The sequence below is a fragment of the Rhinopithecus roxellana genome, chromosome 1, assembly GCF_007565055.1.
Source record: "Rhinopithecus roxellana isolate Shanxi Qingling chromosome 1, ASM756505v1, whole genome shotgun sequence".
NCBI lineage: Eukaryota > Metazoa > Chordata > Mammalia > Primates > Cercopithecidae > Rhinopithecus > Rhinopithecus roxellana.
Genome location: NC_044549.1, coordinates 49563392 through 49590458, shown reverse-complemented (window position 1 = coordinate 49590458; position 27067 = coordinate 49563392). Strand labels below are relative to the sequence as shown.

At 44.1% G+C, this 27067-nt stretch overlaps 1 protein-coding gene across 1 annotated transcript in view; it reads right to left on the bottom strand.

The window, feature by feature from the left end:
• The window catches only part of RAB7A (RAB7A, member RAS oncogene family), an 82430-nt gene that overhangs the window by 5805 nt on the left and 49558 nt on the right, over nucleotides 1–27067 (bottom strand). The window contains exons 2-5 of the mRNA XM_010354628.2: nucleotides 13779–13839; nucleotides 11359–11485; nucleotides 2320–2538; nucleotides 914–1042 (exon numbers count right to left, since the gene is read on the bottom strand). Of these exons, the coding sequence (XP_010352930.1) occupies nucleotides 914–1042; nucleotides 2320–2538; nucleotides 11359–11485; nucleotides 13779–13831 (528 nt within the window). The 5' untranslated portion in view covers nucleotides 13832–13839. The remainder of the gene's footprint in view (nucleotides 1–913; nucleotides 1043–2319; nucleotides 2539–11358; nucleotides 11486–13778; nucleotides 13840–27067) is intronic.

The following is a 27067-nucleotide window of genomic DNA, read 5'->3' as shown; positions in this document are numbered from 1 at the left end:
GAAATTCTAGGTATTGTATTCCTTGAACAGTTTTCCTGTATTTCCTTCCTTCTTTGTGTTGTTTACTTACTGTTCCTAAGGAAAAAAGTTACCTGTCAGTATGTGAGAGCTGAAAGAGTCTGTCTCATTTAATCTTCATAATCACCCTGCAAAAGCAGGTATTCCCATTTTTCAGGTGAGGGGGTAGACGTTCGGATATATTTTTTTTTTTTAATTTTTTTTTTGAGACAGAGTCTCACTCTGTCACCCAGGCTGGAGGACAGTGGTGCAATCTTGGCTCACTGCAACCTCTGCCGCCTGGGTTTAAGCAATTCTTCTGCCTCAGCCTCCCGAGTAGCTGGGATGACTGGCAACCCCCACCAGGCCTGGCTAATTTTCTTTTTATTTTTTAGTGGAGATGGGGTTTCACCATGTTGGCCAGGCTGGTCTCAAACTCCTGACCTCAAGTGATCGGCCTGCCTTGGCCTCCCAAACTGCTAGGATTATAGACGTGAGCCACCGTGCCTGGCCATAATATATATTTTTTAAGCCCAAACTAGATATAATGATTGGTAGGCAGCAGAGCTGGAATTTGTATTCAAGTTAATTTCCTTCTTAAATAGAGCAGCAATCTGATCAGGGGTCTCCCATTGACCTGATCTCCTAATTGCAGTCAAGGTAAGAACAAGCCTAGTAAAGGAAGGGCAGTCTCAGTCTTCCCAGTCTCCACATCTTTTAGATTATTTCCTCAAAGTGGGGGTTCTGAAAGCTTAAGCAGAACATGTCATAACCTTCCCAGATGAACACTTAGGGTATTCTGGCTACATAGAAAAGAGTGGGTTAGGGAAGAAGATTAAGGGCAGGAGACCAGGCAGGGACTGGATCAGTAGTCGGGCATCACAAGAGTGGGCAGGTCAGGCTGTGGGAGACCCACCTGCTTAAGTGCATTCCGTGCAATCGTCTGGAACGCCTGCTCCACGTTGATGGCCTCCTTGGCACTGGTCTCAAAGTAGGGAATGTTGTTTTTGCTGTAGCACCAGGCCTGTGCCCGCTTTGTGGCCACCTGAAAGGAGAAGTAGGGTGCACACAGGCTCAAGATAGAAGCAGCTAGCACTGACTCCATCCTCCCCAGGAAGTGTCATGGTCCCTCATCTACAGGTGGTACAGGTGAGGACACAGATGTGGGGAAAGAGGGTGTTGGAGGAGACCTGTAGACCCATCCAAACTCGCCCTGCTGGCTATGGTCAGGATAGCTAGGATTCAGCTAGAGAGCTCAAAGCCTGTCTCAGTCTACAGCTCATACCTTCTGACCCTCAGTTATACTTAAAAGCCATTTGTGAATGGAGTAAGAAGCCAGTCTGGGAAGAAATGAGGAGTGTTTACTGGGACCTCAGAGATCCCAGGACAGGAAATGCCCAGCAGCTTGGTCTTAAGGTTTATAGTCCCTTTACCATTACTGCTAGTGTGATGTCACCCATGCCACTCACACATTCTCACTCCTTCCCCAACCCCTAGCCCATTTTCAGCCAAGAGATAAGGACTAAGTCACTTAGGAAGGGGAGGAAAAAAAGATCCATGGTCAGAAATAAACGTAGTCGTAATTAATCAAAGAGTCTATGTTTCCAACAGAAATGATATTTGATGGCCTGGCGCGGTGGCTCAAGCCTGTAATCCCAGCACTTTGGGAGGCCGAGACAGGTGGATCACAAGGTCAGGAGATCGAGACCATCCTGGCTAACACGGCGAAACCCCGTCTCTACTAAAAATACAAAAAACTAGCCGGGCGAGGTGGCGGCACCTGTAGTCCCAGCTACTCGGGAGGCTGAGGCAGGAGAATGGCGTGAACCCGGGAGGTGGAGCTTGCAGTGAGCTGAGATCTGGCCACTGCACTCCAGCCTGGGTGACAGAGCGAGACTCCGTCTCAAAAAAAAAAAAAAAAAAGAAATGATATTTGAAACTATAGTACAGCAATTTCACTCAAAGCCCAAAGCAATATTCTGCACACATGGAGATCCAGGCACGGCCTGGAGGTACTGGGAGGGCACTATTGAGAATGACAAAACTGAATTCCCTCCTTCAAAGTGCAGAAAGGGAACTGAAGCTGAGACAGCCAAGACAATGGCCCAAAGTCACAGCCGGCTGGGGGCAGGATGGGGACTTAACCCAGGTTACCTGGGTCCCAGTCCTTAAAGGCAGTTGGCCTAAAGGGCTGGCATAGGGTGATGAAGACTCCCACCAGCACTTCCTAGAGCCATGTGACCTTAGCAGAGAACCCTCCAAATTCACAAGGCCCCTCGGGAACAGGTGTCTGTGACGATATCTATCATCGTTGGTACTTACTTGTCTGTTTTCGAGGTCAATCTTGTTTCCCAACACAACAAAGGGGAAGTTTTCAGGATCTCGGGGACTGGCCTGGATGAGAAACTCATCTCTCCAGCTATCTAGGGTTTTGAATGTGTTGGGGGCAGTCACATCAAATACCAGAACACAGCAGTCTGCACCTCTGTAGAAGGCCACACCAAGAGACTGGAACCGTTCCTGTCCTGCTGTGTCCCATATCTGTGAGAGACAAAACATTTATTCCTCGGGAGAGTGCTAGGCAGAGCAAAAGGAGCATGTATGCAGGGTGTGCCAGAAGAAATGGGTTAGATTGTGAGGTCACCCACAAAGACAAATGACACCAGACTTCAGGAAGCAAATTTCAGCACCAGAGTATCTGCAACAATCCTCACAAATATTGTATGTAAGTATGTGTCTGTCTATGAGCAGGTGACATTGAGTCCAATCTCCAGGGCACTAGAAATTTCTTATATCTTGATCCAAGTAGTGGTCACATTTAGGTAAGTGTGTAAAATTTGAACTATAAATAAAACTTAGGTACTCTGGGAACTTTCTGAGAGCAATGGAAATACAGGGAAGTGAGGTGATGACTCACAAATGATACAGTTCAATCTATGTATTTTACTGTATGAAAAGTTTGCCTAGCCAGGCACAGTGGCTAACCTGAGGTCAGGAGTTTGAGATCAGCCTCATCAACATGGAGAAATCCCGTCTCAACTAAAAATACAAAATTAGCCAGGCGTGGTGGTGCATGCCTATAATCCCAGCTACTTGGGAGGCTGAGGCAGGAGAATCTCTTGAACCCGGGAGGTAGAGGTTGTGGTGAGCTGAGATCGTGCCACTACCCTCTAGCCTGGGTGACAAGAGCGAAACTCTGTCTCAAAAAAAAAAGAGAAAAGTTAGCCTAAACAACAAAAAAGATTACCATGTTATATTTCATTTGTATTATACCTCAATTAAAAAACAAAACAAATGAAAAACTCTTGACAGAAAGAGATCAAGAGAAAGACAATGAGAACACACACCAGATTAAACCAGGTACTACTGACCACCTCTAAGTTGGTCACATCATTCACTGCCATGCTAGGTTTAAGAGCAAGGCTGGGTATACTTACTGCCCTAGATCCGTAACAGGCACTCAAACAGAGCCAGACAAACATGATAACAACTCAGATATAAGGATGAAGGGCAAAAAAGACAAATTTATCTCTCATGATTCCACTGCCTCTCAGCAGGTTAGGGCACTAAATGTTCCCTTCCCCAGATACAATAAACTAAGTCCACACATGTAGACTAAACAGGATCAGGGCTGCTGGTGGTACTCATTTATGTGCTCTCCTGGTTCTCCAATGTTCTACACTGAAGATGTATGCATCTCTGTCAGTGGAGAAATGACCCCATTCTCAAACAAACAAACAAATGAACGAACACTTGGCATCCTCCCACACAGGAAGGAGTTTATGCCTTGTTCTAGTTATTTGCGTGGAGAGGTTTTCTGGAGCTGACTGGAAACTGCACATGTGACACTCTCCACATTCTCCCACGCTCCTCCCCTTTACCCCGTCAAGCACTAGGGCACTCTGGCAACAGCAGATGGGGTGACGTGGGAGAGCAGGTTCATTGGACTTTACTGCTGCCCAACAGATTTAGTGAACCATTCATTCCTGTTTTTAAGAAAATATTGTTGCCAATCTACTATAATTATAAACAACTCAGCAATGAACATTAGCATAGCGAGCTTTTTCTGTATTTCAAATGGCTTTTTTTCAGGAAGACTCCTACAAGCAGAATTACATAAGAACTCTGTTACTGTTAGGTGGAACCAATTCATCATCTGGAACTCAGATACACAGAGAAGGCAAAGTAATACTTTCAAAAAGAAAAGTCAACAAGTTGATGGGTTCCTAGAAAGTTACCAAAATTAATTTAACTTTGAATTTACAAAAGTAAAGGCCATATTTATCAAAACATCAACAAGTACAGTCCTATGGCTGACTGTGATCTTTAAATTTTTTAATATTTTAATTGAAATTGTTAACAGTGACCTGGGTTCTTGGAATCTTCCATGACAGAAATCAAGAGAGATCACCAGACACAACAGCAAAGAGAAAGTGAAAGTTTATTTAGCTTGTGCATAGTGAGCTAGCACTGCAAAAGGAAAGGGGCAGCTGTTGTCTGAAAGCAGTGTGGGAGTTAACTTTAAAGGGCCTTCCTATGGGGAGGGGTGATGTCAGGGTATGTATATAGGAGGGGTTTCTCTAGTGCATGCACAGTGGCTAAACATGCTTCTTCAGAAATTGCGTGTAGCACTAGCAGGTTAAATCTCCACCCTGGGTGTGATTTTTAGCATTAAAATGAGGAAAAAGAACTATAAGTTGAAGTCTAACTGCACATGCTGGGGGAGCCCAGCGAGGTCCCTAGCCCCATGAAGCAGGAACTTATGATAACAGTTTCTTGGGATTTTTTGCTGCTGATTGTCTGGAAGTTAGGTAAGCTACAGCTTGAGTAAGGGGCTTTTGTTCTTTTTCTCTAGACTACATCAAAACAGGAAACCAGCCAACCTGTTTGTCTCAAAATGTTTTGTTTTCTCCATTTAAAATTATACCCTTATAACTATCTACCCAATACTCTGATGTTACAAAAATTAACACTGTTATTTTAATCCATTTTTTCCAAGCGATAACCCTTCCCCCATTGCATTTTCTGCCTTCTTTACCACAAGCAAATGCTCCTGAAGAGATACCTTACATAAATAATAAATAGTATCATTCTGTACAGCTTTTTGCAACTTGTCTTTTTTCACTCCCAAAAGTTAACAGTTATATAATATTTCATTGCCTTAACAGACTACATTTAGTTTCCCAGATCATTTGAGTTATTTGCAGTTTTTCACTACCCATCCAAGGCTGCAATGATAACTCTCGTTACACCTCAGATGTCATGCCCAGACATGAAGTTTCTCTAGGCCATACACTCAGACTGTTGCTGCATAAGTGTACGTTCAACACTGGGGAACAGAGTGGCAGTTTCTACTGAAAAGGTTGTACTCATTACTACACTCCTACCATCAACCTGAGGCTGTTTAACTCCCTATATTCTAGCATCCACCAGGTTGCTTACTGCTTGGATACTATTAGGCATTATCATCTTTTTCACCTGCTTGTGTGGTTTGTTTTTGTTAGTCTGGGAATCTTGTTATACAGATGTTTAATGTAATCTATTACCAATCTTCAACATTTTATGATTTGTACTTTCTTTTTTTTTTTTTTTTTGAGACGGAGTCTTGTTCTGTCGCCCAGGCTGGAGTGCAGTGGCGGGATCTCGGCTCACTGCAAGTTCCGCCTCCCGGGTTTACGCCATTCTCCTGCCTCAGCCTCCCGAGTAGCTGGGACTACAGGCGCCCGCCACCTCGCCCGGCTAGCTTTTTGTATTTTTTTTTTTTTTTTTTTTTTGAGACAGAGTCTGGCTCTGTCGCCCAGGCTGGAGTGCAGTGGCCGGATCTCAGCTCACTGCAAGCTCCGCCTTCCGGGTTTACACCATTCTCCTGCCTCAGCCTTCCGGGTAGCTGGGACTACAGGCGCCCGCCACCTCGCCCGGCTAGTTTTTTGTATTTTTTAGTAGAGACGGGGTTTCACCATGCCAGGATGGTCTCGATCTCCTGACCTCGTGATCCGCCCGTCTCGGCCTCCCAAAGTGCTGGGATTACAGACTTGAGCCACCTCACCCAGCGATTTGTACTTTCTGTACTTTCAAATGCCAGAGGGGAAAAGTATTCACTATTTTCATTTTTAAAGTTTTCACTTTGTATTTTTTCCACCTTCAGGTCTTGAATCCTCTGGTTCCCCCAAGCTAGAATGTAAAGCCCTGTCCTGGTCCCACTTATTTACCCTACTGGCTGGGCGCAGTGGCTCACGCCTGTAATCTCAACACTTTGGGAGGTTGAGGTGGGTGGATCACCTGAGGTCGGGAGTTCAAGACCAGCCTGGCCAACATGATGAAACCCCCATCTCTACTTAAAAAAAAAAAAAAATACAAAAAATTACCCAGGCATGGTGGCAGGTGCCTGTAATCCCAGCTACTCAGAGAGCTGAGGCAGGAGAATCACCTCAATTGGGGAGGTGGAGGTTGCAGTGAGCCGAGATCAGGCCACTGCACTCCAGCCTGGGTGACAGCAAGACTCCTGTCTCAAAAAAAAATAAAAAATAGGCTGGGCGTGGTGGCTCACACCTGTAATCTCAGCACTTTGGGAGGCTGAGGTGGCCGGATCACGAGGTCAGGAGATCAAGACCACCCTGGCTAACATGGTGAAACCCTATCTCTACTAAAAATACAAAAAATTAGCTGGATGTGGTGGCATTCACCGGTAGTCCCAGCTACTCGGGAGGCTGAGGCAGGAGAATCACTTGAACCCGAGAGGCAGAGGTTGCAGTGAGCCAAGATTATGCCACTGCACTCCAGCTTGGGCGACACAGTGAGACTCCGCCTCAAAAATAAATAAATAAATAATACACACCCTACAACACCCTTCTCCCCATGTATTACCAGAGAGGTGCACCCTGTGCCCTCTGTTCCTGTGCTCTGTGTATCACTGTACTAATATCACTGTTTAAATTACTATGAACTCACAATATGTTCCGTGGAAATTTTTCATGCCTATTTGATTCCATCTAAGATACTAATCAATTTCCAGATTCTTTCTGAACAGTATAGAGAACTTTAAAAAACAAGAAACACAGCAGTCACTAATATTTCCCTATACATTAGATTATATAGTTCTGATCTTTGTTTCCTCGTATTACTTTGGAAGTTACATACTCATGATTCCAAAAATAGATACAAGTATACTACTGAAGTGTTCTTCCTTCAGACCTATCTATGTGAAATCACTTTCTGCCTGGAGTTATCCTTTAGAACTTCTGCCACTAGCCCTTAAAGACGTACTCTTTCATTCAGGAGGGTTATTTCAGCAGAGACAGAACACTGTGCTGCCCGTCTCTTTCCCAACATACCCCACTGCCTGCTGGGTTCTGCTGCTACTGCCAGGAGTCACCTGGCAGCCTCAGTGCTGTGCTTGTCAAGTTTTCCTCAGTCTATTTTTAAGTCTTTTTTTTTTTTTTTTTAATTTCACTATGACTTATACAGAATTCTTTTTATTTATCCTTCCTGGAATTTGGGCTTCCTGAGTCAGTGGACTGGTGCCACATCAGTTCTGGAAAATCCTCAGCAAATATCATCTCTGATCTATTATTCTCTCTTTACACCTTCTGAGACTGATTAAAAGTAGGTCCAACCTTCTCACTTTCACTTATCTCTTTCATATTTCCTGCCATTTTTCTTTCATTCTTCCAACACTTTTCTGGTGTGGCCAATATGCTGTGCTTTAGCAGCATTCTCTGAATTTCCAAATTTCACTGATTGTGCTTCATTTTCTCCCCACATCAATGTTAACTGTTTCGTTTCTTCTCTGCAGATTAAAAGATTATCTTATATTTAACCAAAGCCCCTTTAGTGAGGTATGGCTCACTTTGGCTTTTTAACCAAAGCCCCTTTAGTGAGGTATGGCTGACATACAAAGGTGCACATATCTAATAATCTAATGCACAGAACTCAATGAGTTTGGAGAGAAAACCATCATTACAATGTAGGCCACAAACCTACTCATCAAAAGGTTCTCCCCATCCTCTTATTATTACTTTTTGTGATAAGAACACTTAAAATAAGTACATTCTTTTTAAAAATTTTTTTGTAGAGATGAAATGTTGCTATTTTGCCCAGGCTAGTCTGGAACTCCTCTCCTGGCCTCCCAAAGCACTAGGATTACAGGCATGAGCCACTGCATTCAGCATGCAAAATTTTAAGTGTACAATATAGTATTGTTAACTACAGGCACTATGCTGTACAGTTCTCTAGGATTTATTCATCTCATATAACAAACTCTGTATGCTCCGTATTTCTTTAAATATAAAAAACACTCTGGGCCGGGCGCGGTGGCTCAAGCCTGTAATCCCAGCACTTTGGGAGGCCGAGACGGGCGGATCACGAGGTCAGGAGATCGAGACCATCCTGACTAACATGGTGAAACCCCATCTCTACTAAAAAATACAAAAAACTAGCCGGGCGAGGTGGTGGGCGCCTGTAGTCCCAGCTACTCGGGAGGCTGAGGCAGGAGAATGGCGTGAACCCGGGAGGCGGAGCTTGCAGTGAGCTGAGATCTGGCCACTGCACTCCAGCCCGGGCGACAGAGCGAGACTCCATCTCAAAAAAAAAAAAAAAAAAAAAAAAAAAAAAAAAAAAAAAAAAAAAAAACACTCTGGAATTACCAGGCAAGTTTTTCACTGGTTCTTTCTTGTGGTGCCTTGTTTTCTCATTTTGATTATATTTTACTGTAAGCTGCTAAAAGCCCTCGAAAAACACATGAGGATTCCTCAAGATCAGGATAATGACGCCTTTGTCCAGAAACAATGATTTTCATTTACTTCTAGTATCTGAAGCTGGCTACAAGAGCACAAGGGCCATCCTTTGCTTCAATCTCTTGGGAACTTGTTATCTTTTTCCACTCTTTCCTCACCTCACTCAGGGCCCTGTGGATCTCCTGATGGGGTTGACTTCAGGGGTGCAGCACTCCAAGGTCCCAGCTTAGTAACACAGATGCGACTGTTATGACAACCCCCCACCCAGCAGGGGCCGAACTCTGATTTCTGAATTCGCTGGCCCACATGGCTATCAAAACCACAGCTCAGCTGGAGAATTTCTATTTTTCCTGAGCAAAAGGCAGTCTGACTCTTGCTGTGACACATGGAGAATCTTCAGATGGGCCTTTACCCCAGCTCCCTGAAGTTATTCTACTCCCTTCTGCCTTCTGTTGAGAATTCGTCAGTCTGTTGTTCCTTTGTAAGTCACGTCTTTTTTTCTATAGTTGCTCTTAAGATTTTGCTTTTCGGTCTTCACAATTTTAAGTCTTCTTTTAGAAAATATGCTCAGCTCTTATGGCTTACTGCTTTTTTCGGCTGCATTTAATCTACAGTTTAACTGTTCATTTAGCTTATTTCAATACTATTTTTTTCACTTCTTGAAGTTCTAAGTTTTCCATATCCTCATTTTTTTATAGTATCCCTTTCCATTATGGTTTCTATTTCTTTTTAGAACATCTCTAGTCATTGTGAACATCTCTTGTGGCACATTATTTCCTCATGTGGTTATGAACTCATCTTCTCTCCTGCGGTAGTAAATGTCCCTACAGAGTGGTCTTACCCTTGTTTTTGCCAGGATTGACAGGGATTTATGTTAAATCCTTTGAGACAAAGATTTCTGTACATGTGGATAGTGGGACTGAGATTCTCCAACAACTGCAGACACAAGCTTTGCCAATTCCTTGGGCCAAGGTTTTCCAGTTCTAGTCTCAAGCTTGACTTGCTTAAACTGCAGTTACATTTTGAAGATCTCTAGGTGTATGTGTATAGGTAAGGTGAGGATGAGAGATTCATACTAGCTCTGTCCTAGAAGTGTCAGTCAATTAAGAGTCCTGATCCTCTAGGAGCATGCCACAGCTCGAGGTCAACACATGTACAAACTTCTACCTTTAACCTACATCATTCACACATTTCAGCGAGCCGCCACTATCTGCCAGTACTTGCTAGGACTACAATGGGATTGGAATTGTATTTGCCTCTAGAAGCATGTAGGAAAGAACAACTGCCACAGAGATAGAAGTTTCAAAAGATCTGAGCGAAAAGTTGGAGACTTCCGGTGGGTATACAGGCCCTGCTGGAAGCAGAGACATATCCACCAACACAAGTCTGTTAAGAGCAGCACATGATTCGGAAGGACTGGAAGGAGACCAAAAAAAGTGAGTAACAGCTATTTCTACCATCTTTCCTTGCCTCCATAATGGTGTGCAGGAATGTCTTGGTTGATGCTCTCAAAGGCAAACACCAGGTTCTTATTAGGCTCTGCTCCCAAGTCATGGTCTGGTTCTAAGTGTGAAGATGAAACATGATCACATTGAAAAACTGAAATCATTGGTGATCACAGAGCTGGGAAAATTACTGTGAACCTCACAAGCAGGTTAAAACTGGAATGAATGGCCCCAGATTTGATGTGCAACTCAAAGATCCAGAAAAGTGACAGAATAATCTACTCCTATCCCAATAGTTTGGTTTCAAAGTCAGGTTGTACTGACAACCTCAGTTGGCATCACGGACCATGAAGAAAGAGATGAAAATACAGGAGGGAAAATCATGGGATTCTTTTATTTCTATGTTTTTTTAATTTAGTGACAGGGTCTCACTCCATCACCCAGGCTGGAGTATAATGGAGCAGTCACAGTTCACTGCAGGCTCGAACTCCTGGGCTCAAGGTATCCATCCTTCAGGGGTTCTTTTCTAGGGATGTAATACATGTATACAAACAAAATGACTCAATGGGGAAAAAAAAAGGAATAATAGTTTATAGCCAGAATGTGAAGGCTTTTCAACAAGTCATATGAAAGAATCTACATCTTATCCTAACTGTTGAAAGGGAAACCCTTGAAAGATTAATAAGCTGATACATAAAAAACAACAACAACAACAAAAAAAAAAACAGATTGGCTCAATAGACACACAACTCTTGAAGTTACATATTAAATGGAAAGTCAAAAAAATAAAGAAACTTTATGTCTCACTACTGAGGTGAGACAAAGATGTTTACCTAAAGTACTGGGCAAGGATGTCGAGAGAAACACAAGATAGAGACCTGCAGGTTGCCAAATTTAGCAAAACCAAAAACAACAAAAAACAAGAAAGGATAAATCTGAGTTTTTTTTAAAAAAGAAGAAATTTTAGTGTGTCTTAGCAAGTTGTATCTGAGATATACAAGAAGTATACTAAAAAAGTATTCACTATTGATCTGAAATTCAAATTTAACTGAGTATCAGCCAATTATCTACAAACAGGATAATAAGATTTGAAGAACAGGGAAGAAAAATGTCTACGCATGAGGAAAGATTAAGACTAAAGGAACTATCAAGGCCTGGTTAGCACAGCCAAGACATATGCTTACCTGCATTGTGACTAGTCTGTCATCCACCATCACCTCCTTGGTCAGAAAGTCAGCTCCTATTGTGGCTTTGTACTGATTGCTGAATTTCTTATTCACATACTGGTTCATGAGTGATGTCTTCCCGACTCTGAAATTGGAGAAAAACCACAAGCATAAGTCAAATAGGAAGGTCCTGAAACTGACATGAATTACTTGAAGCATTTAAAAGAATCTGCCTGACCTGAAGGACAAGAAACTGCTCTCACAGCAAAGGGCAATGCCAGTAGCCTTCCCAGCATTACACTTTTGAAGTTTTGTGCTTTCTCTCTGGGTAAAAATACAGGGTACAGATGTGGGGCAGATGTGGAAAAGCTGCTTACATGTTTTGGCACAGCCAGGTCAAACTGTAGAGCCTAGTATTATTTTTCCCATTCTAGAAGGATGCCAGCAAATACACTCCTTCTAAAAGAAGCTTCACTAATAAGACTGCTCTGCTATTCCAACAGTATCCCTGCTATCTTAGATGTTTCTCCATTTACTGGCTGCTATTTAGCTTGATGAAGTAACACCAGGAGGAAGACCTTGGCTTTGAGCAGACATATACCACTCAGACAATTTGCTGCTTTAAAGTTTAAAATCTGAAGCAGAAAAAGCACCAATATATCACCAAACCAAACATACTTCAAAGAATACTCCTCCAAATATGTTTTCCAGTAAGAAAACTCAGCAAGAGACAATATGTGATTTTTGTGTGATGAAGTTAAGGCAACCTAAAGATAATGCAAAAACCTTCCAAATACCCAGTGATATCACCTTCCTTTGCCACAAAGGAACATGTTCATATTTGTGTTAAAGAACCTGGAGGTACCTAGACAGCCTAAAGCAGTGTTTTCCAACCCAGAAATCTCCAAGGGGAGAGGAGCCATAATCTCCAAGGGGAGAGGTGGCAAAACCTGGAATCAAACAAGGGCTCAGTGAGACTTTTTGCACACATTTGAGTAAGGCAGGCCTAAAAGCACCATCTTTCCATCCCGACAGGGATGGAGTTGTGGGGTAGGAAAGACAGCACAAATTTAGGCCCTAGCCCACTGGTCTGGGGCTGGGCAAATGCTAGCGAATGAAAGGTTCTTCAAAGGCTGGGCATGGTGGCTCAAGCCTATAATCCCAGCACTTTGGGAGGTCGAGACGAGTGGATTGCTTGAGCGCAGGAGTTTGAGACCAGCCTGGGCAACATGGTGAAACCCTGTCTCTACAAAAAATACAAAAATTTAACCAGGAGTGGTAGCGCATACTTGTGGTCCCAGCTACTCTGGAGGCTGAGGTGGGAGGATCACTTGAGCCCAGGAGGTTGAGGCTGCAATAAGCTGTGATTGCACCATTCACTCTAGTCTGGGCAACAGGGCGAGACCCTGTCTCTCACATGCATACAAAAAAAGGTTCTTCAGGTGATTCAAATAAGCCAGCCAAGATAAAAAAACCTCTGGCTTTTCAAAGGAAAGACAGGGGACTTTGGACTAAAGAAGCACACCTGCATTTGCTATTGTTGTTATTTTTAAAAATATATAAGCTTCCAATGAGTCAAAGCTTTCATGGGTCCCTTCAGATGCCAAGTCTGAAAAGCCTACCACAGAATCTTTTTAAGAGTTGGGGTCTTGCTCTGTCACTCGGGCTGCAGTGCAACGGCATGATCATGGCTTGCTACAGCCTCAAACTCCTGGGCTCAAGCCATCCTCTCGCCTCGGCCTCCCCAGAAGCTGGGACTACAGGTATGGCACCTAGCTAAATTTTTTTTGTAGAGACAGGTCTCAAACTCCTGGGCTCAAGCAATCCTCCCCTCAGCCTCCAAAGCACTGAGATTATGGGCACAAGCCACCTCACCAAACCTACCACAGAATCTTAAGAGCCATTAGAGTGAGCTACATGGTTAGTGGCACATCTAGAATCAGAACCCAGTTCTGCCATCCCAGGCTCTTTTGCAGAGAGACCTGAAGCAGGCACAGCAGCAGGAGGATACTGTATGGTACACTAAGAACACACATCTGCTAGGCCAGATGCCAATGGCAATACATCTATGTAACAGCAGGAAGATACTGTATGGTGTGCTAAGAACACACATCTGCTAGGCCAGATGCCAATGGCAATACATCTACGTAAGGAAGACTCCCCAGCCTGGCCGGCTTGGAGAAAAGGGATTCCATGAAAATGCCTATCCTTAGTTGAGTTCAAATAGTCATCTGCTCCCCATAAAAATCATGCTAAAAACCACAGAACAAAAGGTTATGTAACAAGGGATCATCTAAATTTCTGCCATGCAGGGAAATACGTAAGGCCCTAAGCCTCCACTATGAAAGCAGGAAGTGGCAGTACAGACGGTGTGGGCTCCGCAGCAGAGAGGCTTAGCTCTGAGCCAATCTGTTAGCTCAAATTCACGAGAAACTTACCCAGAATCTCCCAGGATGATAACCTTCAGCAACACTTTCTTCCTAGAGGTCATCCTTCAAACTAAAGGGGGAAAAGGAGAAATAACTGTGAGTGTGATGGAAACACCAAGGCAAAACACCTCCCTTGCACAAACGTCTTAGCAGCCCCGAGAGTGCGGGGCCCTGAGCCTTCCTTCTAGTTATCTTCTTTCCACCCAGGGGGCCCTGACAAAGAACAGTATCATTCACCAGAACTCTGGACCCAAGAGCTAGGCAGAACAGCACAGGAGGGCGATCCGGCCCCTGCAAGCTGTTGGAGAGAATGTATTCTCTTGCTTGGGTGGTGGATCAATTGAATGGATCGGCAATTTGAACTAATGCTCCAACTTACTCAACAGCTTGGTCCTTGCTTCATTCAGGTCACTGCTTCAGTATCACTTTCTCAAAGAAGTGATCGCTTTATCTAAAGCAGCATAACCCTCATTTGCTCTCTATCCCATTACTCTGCGTGCTTTTTCTTCAGAGCACTTACCACTAATTGACATCTTCTCTCCCTTTTCTAATAATCTCCATGAAGACAGTTTTATTCCCCATTGTATGCTCAACACCAAGTAGAAATTTATTAAATGTTGGGTACCATCTGAATAATACTTGACTCTGCAGCTCTACGGACTACCCTTTTCCAGAAAATCTTTCAGGCAGCCTTGTCTACTCATGACCAGAAGATGTGAAAAATGCCTGATCTCTGCTCAACTGTCTTCTAGGACTTGCCACAGCATGGTCTATCTACTCATCAAGACAGGGCTCCTGTCGTAATTGCCTCTCATTTGCCAGGGTCTGACTCAGTGACTTCCAGAAAATGAATGGGACTCAGAAGAACTACTTGTTAGTTTCCTCGTTAACCACCTAACTTTTGAAGGCAAGGCTGACAGCAGTGCCTACAGTGGGAGTGACTTCAGCAGCAGATACGAACCCAGGCCACAGGGATTTGTATTCTGGTTTTGCTGCTTATTAATTTAGCTAAATGACCTTGAGCCAGTCATTTAATTTCTCTGTTGGAATAGGGAATATAGAGACGATAGCTCTTATGTCCTAAGAATGCTGTGAAGACTGAATGAATAAAATGCTCAGGACAGTGACTAGAAAACAGTAGATGATTAGTAAATACTGGCTACTACCATCTTAAGGTATGCCAAATACAGAGATGAGTAACAGAACACAGAGACCAGAAGACAGTGAGAGAAGCAGCAGGTCACAGCTCCTAGGCAAGGTTATCCAGTTATCCCCCTCTTTCCAGATGCTTGGCTGTCAATTGTTCTTTTTCTCAACAGGTGGTATTACACCCAAGACCACTAACTAAAAGGAAGTATCAGACCTGACTACTGTCCTACAGGGCAGGATTTGGTAACAAGGCCTACGCTCTTGAAAGTGACCATCCTCGACGGCTTCAGAGTCTGTTTCTGGCTACAAGAACAGTATGAGAATAGAAGCCAGACTAGAGGATGGTTTGCTAGGCAAATACCCCAGGTCCCATGACCTACGCAAAGGGTCAAGCTGTTTCTCTGCCAAAAGCCTCATGCCCATGGCTAGACTGTGAAGACACTGTTATCTCAGCCCACCAGCATTTATCTAGAAAGTTCTTACTAGTGCTAGTTAGGGGCAGTATAAGATGACTTGGAGTTCTGTCTTCCATGATAATCAGCACTGAGAGGTATACCCCAAACTATTCATTATATGTGGAGCCCCACTATTCCCCTACCTTTCTCCCCAGGGACTGCTTTGACTGGTCAAAGTTTAAATGTCACGCTCTAAAGTCTGGTATCACATTTCAAGATAGAGATCAGATGATGATAGTGGTGGCAAGTTTCAAATCGAAAGAAGGGGAGGCCGAGGCGGGCGAATCATGAGGTCAGATTTCGAGACCAGCCTGGCCAACATGGTGAAACTCCGTCTCTACTAAAAATAGAAAAGGCTAGGCGCGGTGGCTCACGCCTGTAATCACAGCACTTTGGGAGGCTGAGGCGGGTGGATTACAAGTTCAGGAGTTCAAGACCAGCCTGGCCAACATGATGAAACCCTTTCTCTACTAAAAATAGAAAAATTGCTGGGCGCGGTGGCTCGTGCCTGTAATCCCAGCACTTTGGGAGGCTGAGGTGGGTGGATCATGACATCAGGAGATCAAGACCAGTCTGGCTAACATGGTGAAACCCCGTTTCTACTAAAAATATGAAAAATCAGCTGGGCGTGGTGGCACGCGCCTGTAGTCCCAGCTACTCGGGAGGCTGAGGCAGGAGAATCACTTGAACCCGGGAGGCGGAAGTTGCAGTGAGACGAGATCACACCACTGCACTCCAGCCTAGGCAACAGAGTGAGACTCTGTCTCAAAAAAACAAAAAACAAAACAAAATTAGCCGGGCATGGTGGCACATGCCTGTAATCCCAGCTACTCAGGAGGCTGAGGCAGGAGAATCGTTTGAACCCAAGAGGCGGAGGTTGCAATGAGCCAAGATCATGCCACTCCACTCCAGCCTGGGTGACAGTGTGAGGCCCTGTCTCAAAAAAAAAAAAAAAAAAAATTAGCTGGGCGGGCACCTGTAATTCCAGCTACGCTGGAGACTGAGGCAGGAAAATCGCTTGAACCCAGAAGGCAGAGGTTGCAGTGACTGGTGGGGAAGGGAAAAAAAGGCTGGGTATGGTGGTTCACACCTGTAATGCCAGCACTTTGGGAGGCTGAGGCAGGTGGATCACTTGAGGTCAGTAGTTCAAGACCAGCCTGGCCAATATAGTGAAACTCTGTCTCTACTAAATACACAAAAAAAATAACCAGGCATGGTGGTGCGCACCTGTAGTCCCAGCTACTCGGGAGGCTGAGGCAGGAGAATCGGTTAAATCCAGGAGGCAGAGGTTGCACTGAGCCGAGATCATGCCACTGCACTCCAGCCTGGGCGACAGAGCAAGACTCTGTTTCAAAAAGAAAAGAGATAAAAAGATGATAAAAGGATCTGCAAAGATATGTGGAGAATATTTATGAAAGTGATTTTGAGAATGGGAAAAGGGATTTGCATAACTTGCTTTGTTAATACGTTTCACTGGTGTACCAATGTTGTTTAATAATATTAAAAAGAAAAGAAACAGGAAACACACTTCAACCTCCACACTCCCACATGACAGAATTCACGTTTGCTTCCTTCCCTTTGAGTCTCTATCCACATGTGTCACAAAGCAGTGACCATGAGGCCACCTTACGTCTTAATGTCTAATACCTCTCTGAGTGAATTAAGCATTTAAATAGCCATTCCTGCTCTTTATTTATTAATATAACAAAAATTTGGAAAAAATGCTGTAATCTGTGGGATTACTTCCTTGAGATAAAGCAACACCTATGTGGGGGTTGAGGGGTGGGTAGATCTTCCTAGATTCCGACTCATAAGACTATCACAGGCCATATTTGGCACAAGTCCACTGAGAAGGACTGGGACAGAGACACAGCTGGCAGGCAGGGCAGTGGCAGGTCATCAGCAGCAGAAGTTCTTACAACAGTCCATATAGAAGATGGCTCAGGCACAGGGAGACTGTGTTGACTCAATACCTTGACTTAGAACGCTCAATCTTGGGCGTGCCAGTATCTCTTTTGACAGCTCCTTAGGCTCCCCATAAGGACATCCCCAGGAGAGTCACTGTGTTCCATGAAACAAAAGCCTGGTGGCCCATCAGGTATCCATGGCTCTTTCCTGTCCAAATGTAATTTACCAACCAGAGGACATTTTACCATAAGGAACCATGCCCAGCAACAAATGTGACATTCTGCCTTATCTAGCTCCCAGGGAAACAGAGCTAGAAAGTTAAACAAAGGTCAAATTCTCATGCAAGGAAAGGATTTTGTCAACTGTAACTCACGGATACTGTTTAGGGATGGGATTACTGAGTCAAAAGCAAAGTTTTGGCCAGGCGTGGTGGCTCACGCCTATAATCCCAGCACTTTGGGAGGCTGAAGAGGGTGGATCGCCAGAGGCCAGGAGTTCGAGACTAGCCTGGCCAACATGGTAAAACACTGTCTCTACCAAAAATACAAAAAATTAGCTGTTGTAGTGGAGGGCATCTAATCCCAGCTACTAGAAAGGCTGAGGCAGGAGAATCGCTTGAACTCAGGAGGCGGACGTTTCAGTGAGCTGAGATCACACCACTGCACTCCAGCCTGGGCAACAAGAGCAAAACTGTCTTAAAAAAAGAAAAAAGCAGGCCGGGCGCGGTGGCTCAAGCCTGTAATCCCAGCACTTTGGGAGGCTGAGACGGGCGGATCACGAGATCAGGAGATCAAGACCATCCTGGCTAACACTGTGAAACCCCGTCTCTACTAAAAAAAAAAAAAATACAAAAAAACTAGCCGGGCGAGGTGGCGGGCACCTGTAGTCCCAGCTGCTCCGGAGGCTGAGGCAGGAGAATGGCGTAAACCCGGGAGGTGGAGGTTGCAGTGAGCTGAGATCCGGCCACTGCACTCCACCCGGGGCGACAGAGCGAGACTCCGCCTCAAAAAAAAAAAAAAAAAAAAGAAAGAAAGAAAAAAGCAAAGTTTTCACTATTTTTGCTAATTCACTTTCCTGAAAGATTTTTCCAATTTATACAACAATCACTATTACAGTGGTTAGCAGGAGTACAGAACCTAAATGAGAAAAATGATAATTTTACAGAGAAAAAATCTGAATAAACAGTCTAGCATTCTCTCCTATTTAAACAAGTCTAGTTTTTTTTTTTTTTTTTTTTTTGAGGTGAGGAGGGGAGGCTGGGGAGAATTTAATTAAACAATTCCATTTTTATTCATAAAAATAAATAAATACACAAGAAATGTCCCTTCCCCTAAAACACTAATGACAAGAGACTTGCCTTTACAGTCTTGGAAAGTATGCTATAAAAATACAGTATTAACAGTGGGGTGCTGGAATAGGACTAAACCGATCAAGGAAAGGGACACCAGAAATGGAACAATTTTGACAAATACGGCATTATAAAATTCAGTGGCAAAAAGATGAACAATTCACTAAATGGTAAGAGTCAGAAAAATTTTGGTGAGAATTAAGATCTCTACATCACCTCTTCCAAGAGAGTCCCAAAGGAGTAAAGATTTAAATGTAGAAATGGTTACACATGAAGCAGAAAGGAATACACACAAATATTAGTAAGTTGTTCCGTGTGGCGGGATTACAAAGGTTTCTGCTTCCTTATACTTAACTGTGACTCTCAGAGGAGCACATTACCTTTACACTCAAACAGCCACCTCCATTTTGGAGAAAAACGTTAATCTGTTGATTTTTTCAAATAAATTTCTGATGATAAAAATCTCCATTCATCATGCAAGACAAATTACACTTAAATGCAGGTTTTCATCTTCACTCAGGGCTTGCTAAGCATTTCAGAGTTATTGCAAATGGTACTAAACAGCCAATCCTAAGAATTCCACATCTTCTTTCACCAGGACATTGATGGCTTTAAACTGGCAAAAGTTAAAAAGGTATATTTTTGTACTTAATGTTCTCCAATCAAGAATGGGACAACTGTCCAGGTGCGGTGGCTCACGCCTGTAATTCCAACACTTTGGGAGGCTGAAACGGGCGGATCATGAGGTCAGGAGATAGCGACCATCCTGGCTAACACGGTGAAACCCCATCTCTACTAAAAATACAAAAAATTAGCCGGGCGTGGTGGCGGGCGCCTGTAGTCCCAGCTACTCGGGAGGCTGAGGCAGGAGAATGGCATGAACCCGGGAGGCGGAGCTTGCAGTGAGCCGAGATCATGCCACTGCACTCCAGCCTGGGCGACAGAGCAAGACTCTGTCTCAAAAAAAAAAAAAAAAGAATGGGACACTTGCTAGAAAAGAGCCAGGCGTGGTGGCTCACACCTGTAATCTCAGCATTTTGGGAAGCTGAGGCAGGTGGATCACGAGGTCAAGAGATTGAAAAATCCATCCTGGCCAACATGGTGAAACCCCATCTATACTAAAAATACAAAAATTAAGCTGGGCAAGGTGGCATGTGCTTGTAATCTCAGTTACTCGGGAGGCTGAGGCAGGAGAATCGCTTGAACCTGGGAGGTGAAGGCTGCAGTGAGCCGAGATCGCACCACTGCACTCTAGCCTGGGGCAATAAGAGCAAAACTCCATCTCAAAAAAAAAAAAAAAAAAAAAGCCAAGAACAAAATACACTAAATGCAACTTTTGCTACAAGAAGCTGCCCAAGCAGAGTTAGCTTCAAAATGTCCACCAGCAATTTCTGCTTTTGTTATCAATTTCTATTTCCATCTTCATGGATTTCTGAAGATTGAAATTATTTTGTAAAAGCCTGTGGCCAGGCATGGTGACTCATGCCTGTAATCCCAGCATTCTGAGAGGCTGAGGCGGGCAGATCACTTGAGGTCAAGAGTTTGAGACCAGCCTGGCCAACATGGTAAAACCCCATCTTTACTGAAAATACAAAAATTAGCTGGGTGTGGTGCACACACCTGTAATACCAGCTACTCGGGAGGCTGAGGCAGGAGAATCGCCTGAATCAGGAGGCAGAGGCTGCGGTCAGTCGAGATCGCACCACTATACTCCAGCCTGGGCAACAGAGCGAAATGAAGTCTCAAAACAAACAAACAAACAAACAAACAAAAAAACAGTCTACAAAGTTCGAAATTTCTAACTGGAAAACAGTTCTCTAAAGCACCGACTACTTCCTCTCACAGAAGAATTATGAGCCGGCAGAGTAGAAAGGAAGAAAGAGTTACATAAGGTCTCTGAGACCTGGTCCTTCAAGGAAAGCATTTTAGATAACTTCCATTATTAATCCATGTATATATTAACATCCTCTAAAAACTTTCTAGAAAAAGGTATATTCAGAACACCTTTCCTTCTGCCACCAAACCAAACCAAACCTCACTGGTGTGCATCGGAAGAAGCTCCTCAGAGCGAAACTACCAATATTTGTACCAGTATTTGAACAATGAAACAATTCTTTCCTTCAAGTACAATGTTTCTCATAACAAATCAAAAGCTGGCATCTTCCTTTATTCGCCTGCAGTCATCACCTTCTTCATCTATGCCACAGAGAAGCCAAATGGCCACATGAACAGACACAATAAGGAAACACCAGCAGATAAAAAGATCAAGAAAAATATTGTTCAAAGGCTTGGGCGAACAGAGGTCAGTGGTCAGAAAGAGGTTAACCAGGAACACATAAGGGTACCTAGGGGAAGGGCAAGAGACTGCTATGGTGAAAATGAGGAGAGCAGGGAAGGGCTAGGAAGTTGGGGGTCAGTTAGCAATTCAAAAGTCTGAATTCTTGCAGGTAGGTTAATAGCTCACGTGGAGGTGAAGGCTTTATGGTGTTGCAGTACCCAGGAATTGAAAGCAAAGTATAGTAGTCCCCACTTATCTATGGGGGATAGGCCCCAAGACCCCCAGTGAATGCCTGAAACACAGCAAGCAGCAAACTTGTCATCCTTCAGGACACACTGATGATGTTCATGTCTTCCACCTACAAATTTAATGCCTTTTCCACTGTAAGTAAGCACTCATCATACACTGTGCGTTTTACCCTTTGCAGTGTGAGGTGCCACAGCAAAACTAGCATGACTTTCTTTTTCCTTCTTCACAATTTCAAGGATAGAAAATATGTTCTCACAGATTTTAGCAACCTCAGCATACGATTTTTTCACTTTCCTTATTAAGTCAACAATTTTTACTTTTTCACTTCAAGAGTGTCTCTTTGGCATAACCGAATTGCTAGCATCTTGTGCTTTGGGATCATTATTAAGTCAAATATGAGTTACTTGAACACAAGCATTGCAACATCGACTTGATAACCAAGACAGCCACTAAGTGACTAACGGGCAGGTAGCATCTATGGTGTAGAAACCCCGGACAAAGCGATGATTCACTTCCTGGGTGGGATAGCACAAGCTTTCATCAAGCTAATCCAAACAGCACGCAATTTAAAAATTATGGCAGGGTACAGCAGCTCATGCCTATAATCCCAGAACTTTGGGAGGCTGAGGCAGGAAGACTGCTTAAGGCCAGGAGTTTGAGACCAACCTGTGCAACATACTGAAACCCAGTCTCTACCAAATATTTAATACATTACCTGGGCATGGTGGTACACTCCTGTGAGTCCCAGCTACTCGGCAGGCCGAGGTGGGAAGATGGCTTGAGCCCAGGAGTTTAAGGCTCCAGTGAGCTATGATCGCTCCACTGCCCTTCAGCCTGGGTGACAGAACAACCCTCTGTCTCAAAAAGCAGACAAACAAAAATAAACTTAAGAACAGTATTTCTAGAATTTTCCAGTTAACATTTTCAGACCACGATTGACTGCAGACAAAGAGGATTACTATATCTGCAAAGTCATCAAAACAACCGTATAAAATGCAGGAGATGAAACTGAACCAGGTGTTATCACATCCACGGTCAGACAGCAACTAAGTGGCTGAGCTGGAATTAACAGGAGCGTCAGTCAGTCCAGGTCCTACCATGCCATTATGCAGTACCAGCTCTCACCCAGAGGATTCTGGCTCCTGAGGGCTGGGACTTTTAACAAGTCTTTTATGGCAATTCAGGCATACACACCAAGTTTGGAAACCACTGATGTGAAGAGTTTACAACTACTGTTCTGATTTACGTGTTGTGCCTGATCCAAAACTGTAATGATAGCATTAGACATCTGAACAAATGCTAAAGGTTCAACAAAGCCATGGCAGTTAAACCAATTAACGTTCTATAGCTTGTTAACATTTTTAGTTGCTTGGTGTTTCCAAGTTGCCTGCCTGCAACAGCTGGGTCCTAACCACAGTTGGCTCTTCTGCTCCCCTGCACTGTTACCACCCTAATTATGGTATCGAATTGTAGAAAACTCACGAAGGTACTAAAGAATGAAGACAAAAAGCTACTGACAATTCCACCTCCCAGAAGCAATCGCTATTAGTATTAGAGTGTATGTCTTTCCAGTTTTCCTTCAAATAGTTGAGGTTATATATATCATGTATAACTTTGCATCTTATTTTTTCTACATTAAATATGTTACCATGTTGTTAAGGTTGCATGATATTCAGCACATGGATAATCTCAAATTTTCCCTTGCTGCTAAGTATGCATTGTTTTTAAATTACGATGAGATGAACCTACATGTAGACTATCAGCATAATCTGATTAGACTCACAAATGTTTTAATCACTCAGCATTTCTTGGATTAGTAGAATACATTTCATCCATGTGCTTCTCAGTCTGCTGATGGTCTTTGCCTACCCTGCCTACTAGAATGTGACTTATTGCACATATGATCTAAATATAGCACTGGGAAGGAAGCATCATACGGATACGGAGTTCGGAAGTAGCAGGCTTCTGAGCAGATTCCAAAGTAACATTCCACACTTTCACCAGCACGGAACATGGGTAAATGTCTCTCTCTCCATCTCATTTTCTTTCAAGACTTCATGCTCTGTATATGACCATGAGAGAAGACCCAGCAGTCATCCTGCCCTCAAAACTGATAGACTTCAAGGCTCACAGTGAAGTAGGCAAGCAATATTTGCTCATCAAGTTTTAGAGAAGGTCATGAGGAGAGCCCGAGGGGAAGGGCAAAGGACTGCTATGCTGAAAATGAGGACAGCAAGTGAAAATGAGGCATCGAAAGTCACATACTACTACTGCACTGGACGTCAAGTAGAACAGCAGTGTCTGTTGTAGGCAGATTCTTTTCAACTTCCCAAACTGAGGAATCAAATTAGGGCCTGAATAGTGAAGAGCCCCTGAAACAGCAAGACATCATTACTGAATGCGCTTTGTGCCAGGCACTGTACTACAGACTTTACTGGGGCAATCTGTTTACTCTTCCAACAAACCAAGCCTATAGGGATACAATGAGAATCCCCATCTAACAGATGAAGAAAAAGAAGCTCATCAGCAGTCACTTGGTTTCTAAAAATACTCATTCTGGGGAGGGGGCAGGAATAGAAAGACCAGTAGTCTGACAAGGAAGGAGATGAGTGGACGGCTCTGGCCAAGCCATTTTTGTGGAATAATGAAGTCATTTGGGGGCACTCAGGAAGTAGGCTATCAGTCTGTTCTTCCATTTAGAATTACCACCTCTAGGAGGAAACCCAGTAGGAAAAGATAGAAGCCTTCGAAAAGAAACATTAAGGATCTAGGGGGGCAGGATAAACACTTTCATTACAATTAAAATATCTACTGAGAGAAGCACATCAAGGAGCTGACCAAATATCTTAAAATACTTTTTTTTTTTTGAGATAGTCTTGCTCTGTCTCAGGCTGGAGTAAAGTGGCGCAATCTAGGTTCACTGCAACTTCCCCCTCTAGGGTTCAGGCAATTCTGCCTCAGTTTCCCGAGTAGCTAGGACTACAGGCACGGGCCACCACGCCTTTTTTTTTTTCTTTTTTGATGGAGTCTCACTCTGTCGCCCAGGCTGGAGTGCAGTGGTGTGATCTCGGCTCACTGCAAGCTCCACCTCCAGATTCATGCCATTCTCCTGCCTCAGCCTCCCAAGTAGCTGGGACTACAGGTGCCCACCACCACACCCAGCTAATTTTTTCTGTATTTTTAGTACAGACAGTGTTTCACCGTGTTAGCCAGGATGGTCTCGATCTCCTGACCTTGTAATCCGCCCGCCTCGCCTCCCAAAGTGCTGGGATTACAAGTGTGAGCCATCGCGCCTGGCCTGTATTTTTAGTAGAGATGGGGTTTCACCATTTTGGCCAGGCTGGTCTAGAACTCCTAAATTCAAGTGATCTGCCTGGCTCAGCCTCCCAAAGTGCTGGGATTACAGGCGTAAGCCACCGTGCCCAGCCTAAAAAATTCTCTTAATTTTTTTTATTTTCAAGAGACAGGTTTCACTATGTTGTCCAGGCTGGAGTGCAGTGGCTTTTTACAGGTGCAATCCCACTACTGATCAGCATAGGAGAGTTATTTGATCTGTTCTATTTGCTACCGGGGCCGGTTCACCCTCCTTGGGCAACCTGGTGGTCCCCTGCTTCTGAGGGGTCACTGCACTAATGCTGAAGTTAATGCAGACACCCAAATGGTATAATGCACTAAAACCCAGAATTCCTGTGACTCAAGTCATCCTCCTGCCTCAGCCTCCTGAGTGGCTGGTACTATAGGTATGCACCACTGTGCCCAGATACAAAAATTTAATTCTGTTCTCTCTTCTACAGAGTTAAGATGTTCCACTCCAGTATTTGGTAATCCCAGCTACCAGGGAGGCTGAGACAGAAGAATCACTAGAACTTGGGAGGTGGAAGTTTCAGTGAGCTGGGATTGCATCACTGCACTCCAGCCTGGGCGACAGAGCAAGACTGTCTCAAAAAAACAAACAAAAAATTATGCCATGAATAGAACTCTTATGCCCCAGGACTACTAATCATTGTGTTATTAATCTTACTATATTAATCAAACATATACTAAGGGCAGAAGTAGATACGAGACTATAAGAAGAAATCATACCAAATGCAAAAAGTAAACTACTACTGTGATCAAGTCATGTTAAGTTTACTTTAAGGGTAATTACCTTAGTTGGGAAAATTAGGGAAGGATTCCTCTGGGAAGAACTGAACCTGGATGTGAAGGGGGAAAAGGGAGCAAACAATTTTCCCTAAAGAACAGCACAGGCAAGGCCTTATTTGGAGGGGGATATGAAAATGAGGTGCCTGGGTCAGATCACGCAGGACACAGTGGGCTGTACTAAGGTCCCGAAACCACAAAGTAATGAGAAGCCTGACTTGTGGAGATTTCTAAGCAGCACTGTTCATCCTGCAGAGCCAGCGCCCTGCCTGCCTGCAGTGGGGAGGGGAGGAGACCCTGCGGTGGACAGTGAGGATGCTGCTGCCACCTTCAGGCAAGAGAGGACTGCACTAGACCAGTGTGAAAGCAGAAGGGAATGGCGACAAAGTAAAGGTGGATGGCATCTAGTGATGGATCGGATTGGGATGGGTATGGGAAATGCGGGAAAACGCCAAGGAAGTCGCCTGGGTTTATGTCTCATGGGACCAAGAGGATTTCTTAGATCAGGGAAGTCTGAAAAACAGTGAGGTGTTTCTTGGGGTGGAATTGTGTCTGATTTTAGACATGCTGTTTGAGATGACTCTCAACCAAATCTATTTTTAAAGATACAGTGGTATTTAGTTATATTTAAGCTTCATTGTTAACTGAGGGAATACTAATTTGTGCTAGGATTTCATGGCTGAAGTCTATCTAGACACCTGTGCTAAATTGGGAATGTTACGTGCATTCACCAGACACGGAAAGCAAAAGAGAAGAGATGGCTGGACCTGCCATCTAGAGGTCTGCTGTCTGGAGGCCCAGATGACATAATCATGGCAAACTACAGCAAAGGAGAGAGCACCAGCAGCAGAAATATTGAATGTTTTCAAAGGCAAGACTAAACAGCTGAATGTGCAACGCCTAAAAAGAAGTGTTCGGCATGTTAAAAATAACTGGTCAAAACATTTACTGGTTATCAATCCCTTAACAAGCTTCAAAGAAGTTCCTAGAAAGCATGCTGGAAAATGTTAAATGACTGAAATGAGAAAGAGCAAGATTGATGGGTCAAGTACAGAGAGCAGCTAAGCATCAGGGGGGTGGCGCAGTAAGTTATCTTGGCAGGCCAATGAAACAGTTGGGATGCAGGCACAGGGCCTGAAGACATAGATCCACCAAGGCTAGAGGCCTGAGCGGGCACATAAAAGCAGCCAGGTGAGGGAGATATCTAGTCTACCCTTCCAGTCCTTCTCCAGAATACACCTCGTTCCCAGCCATCACACGGCTTGTCTCAAGTGGGCTTGCCATTCCTCCCATAGGGTCCTACCTTACCCCCTAATGTAATGCCCTTTCTGCCCAGGAACCTGCTCATCTCCCTCAAACCCAAGAGCATCTGGGGCCCAGACACCTTTTTAAAAATCATACTTGAGGCCAGGCGCAGTGGCTCATGCCTGTAATCCCAGCACTTTGGGAGGCCGAGGTGGGTAGATCACAAGGTCAGGAGATCAAGACCATCCTGGCTAACACAGTGAAACCCCATGTCTACTAAAAATACAAAAATTAGCCGGGCATGGTGGCCTGCGCCTGTAGTCCCAGCTGCTAGGGAGGGTGAGGAAGGAGAATGGCGTGAACCCGGGAGGCGGAGCTTGCCGTGAGCCAAGATCGCGCCACTGCACTCCAGCCTCGGTGACAGAGTGAGACTCCATCTCCAAAAGAAAAAAAATCATACTTGAATCAGACTACCTGTGTCTCTGCCTCTCTTCCAAGTGGGGGTAGGGCAGGAGGAGGGCAGGAG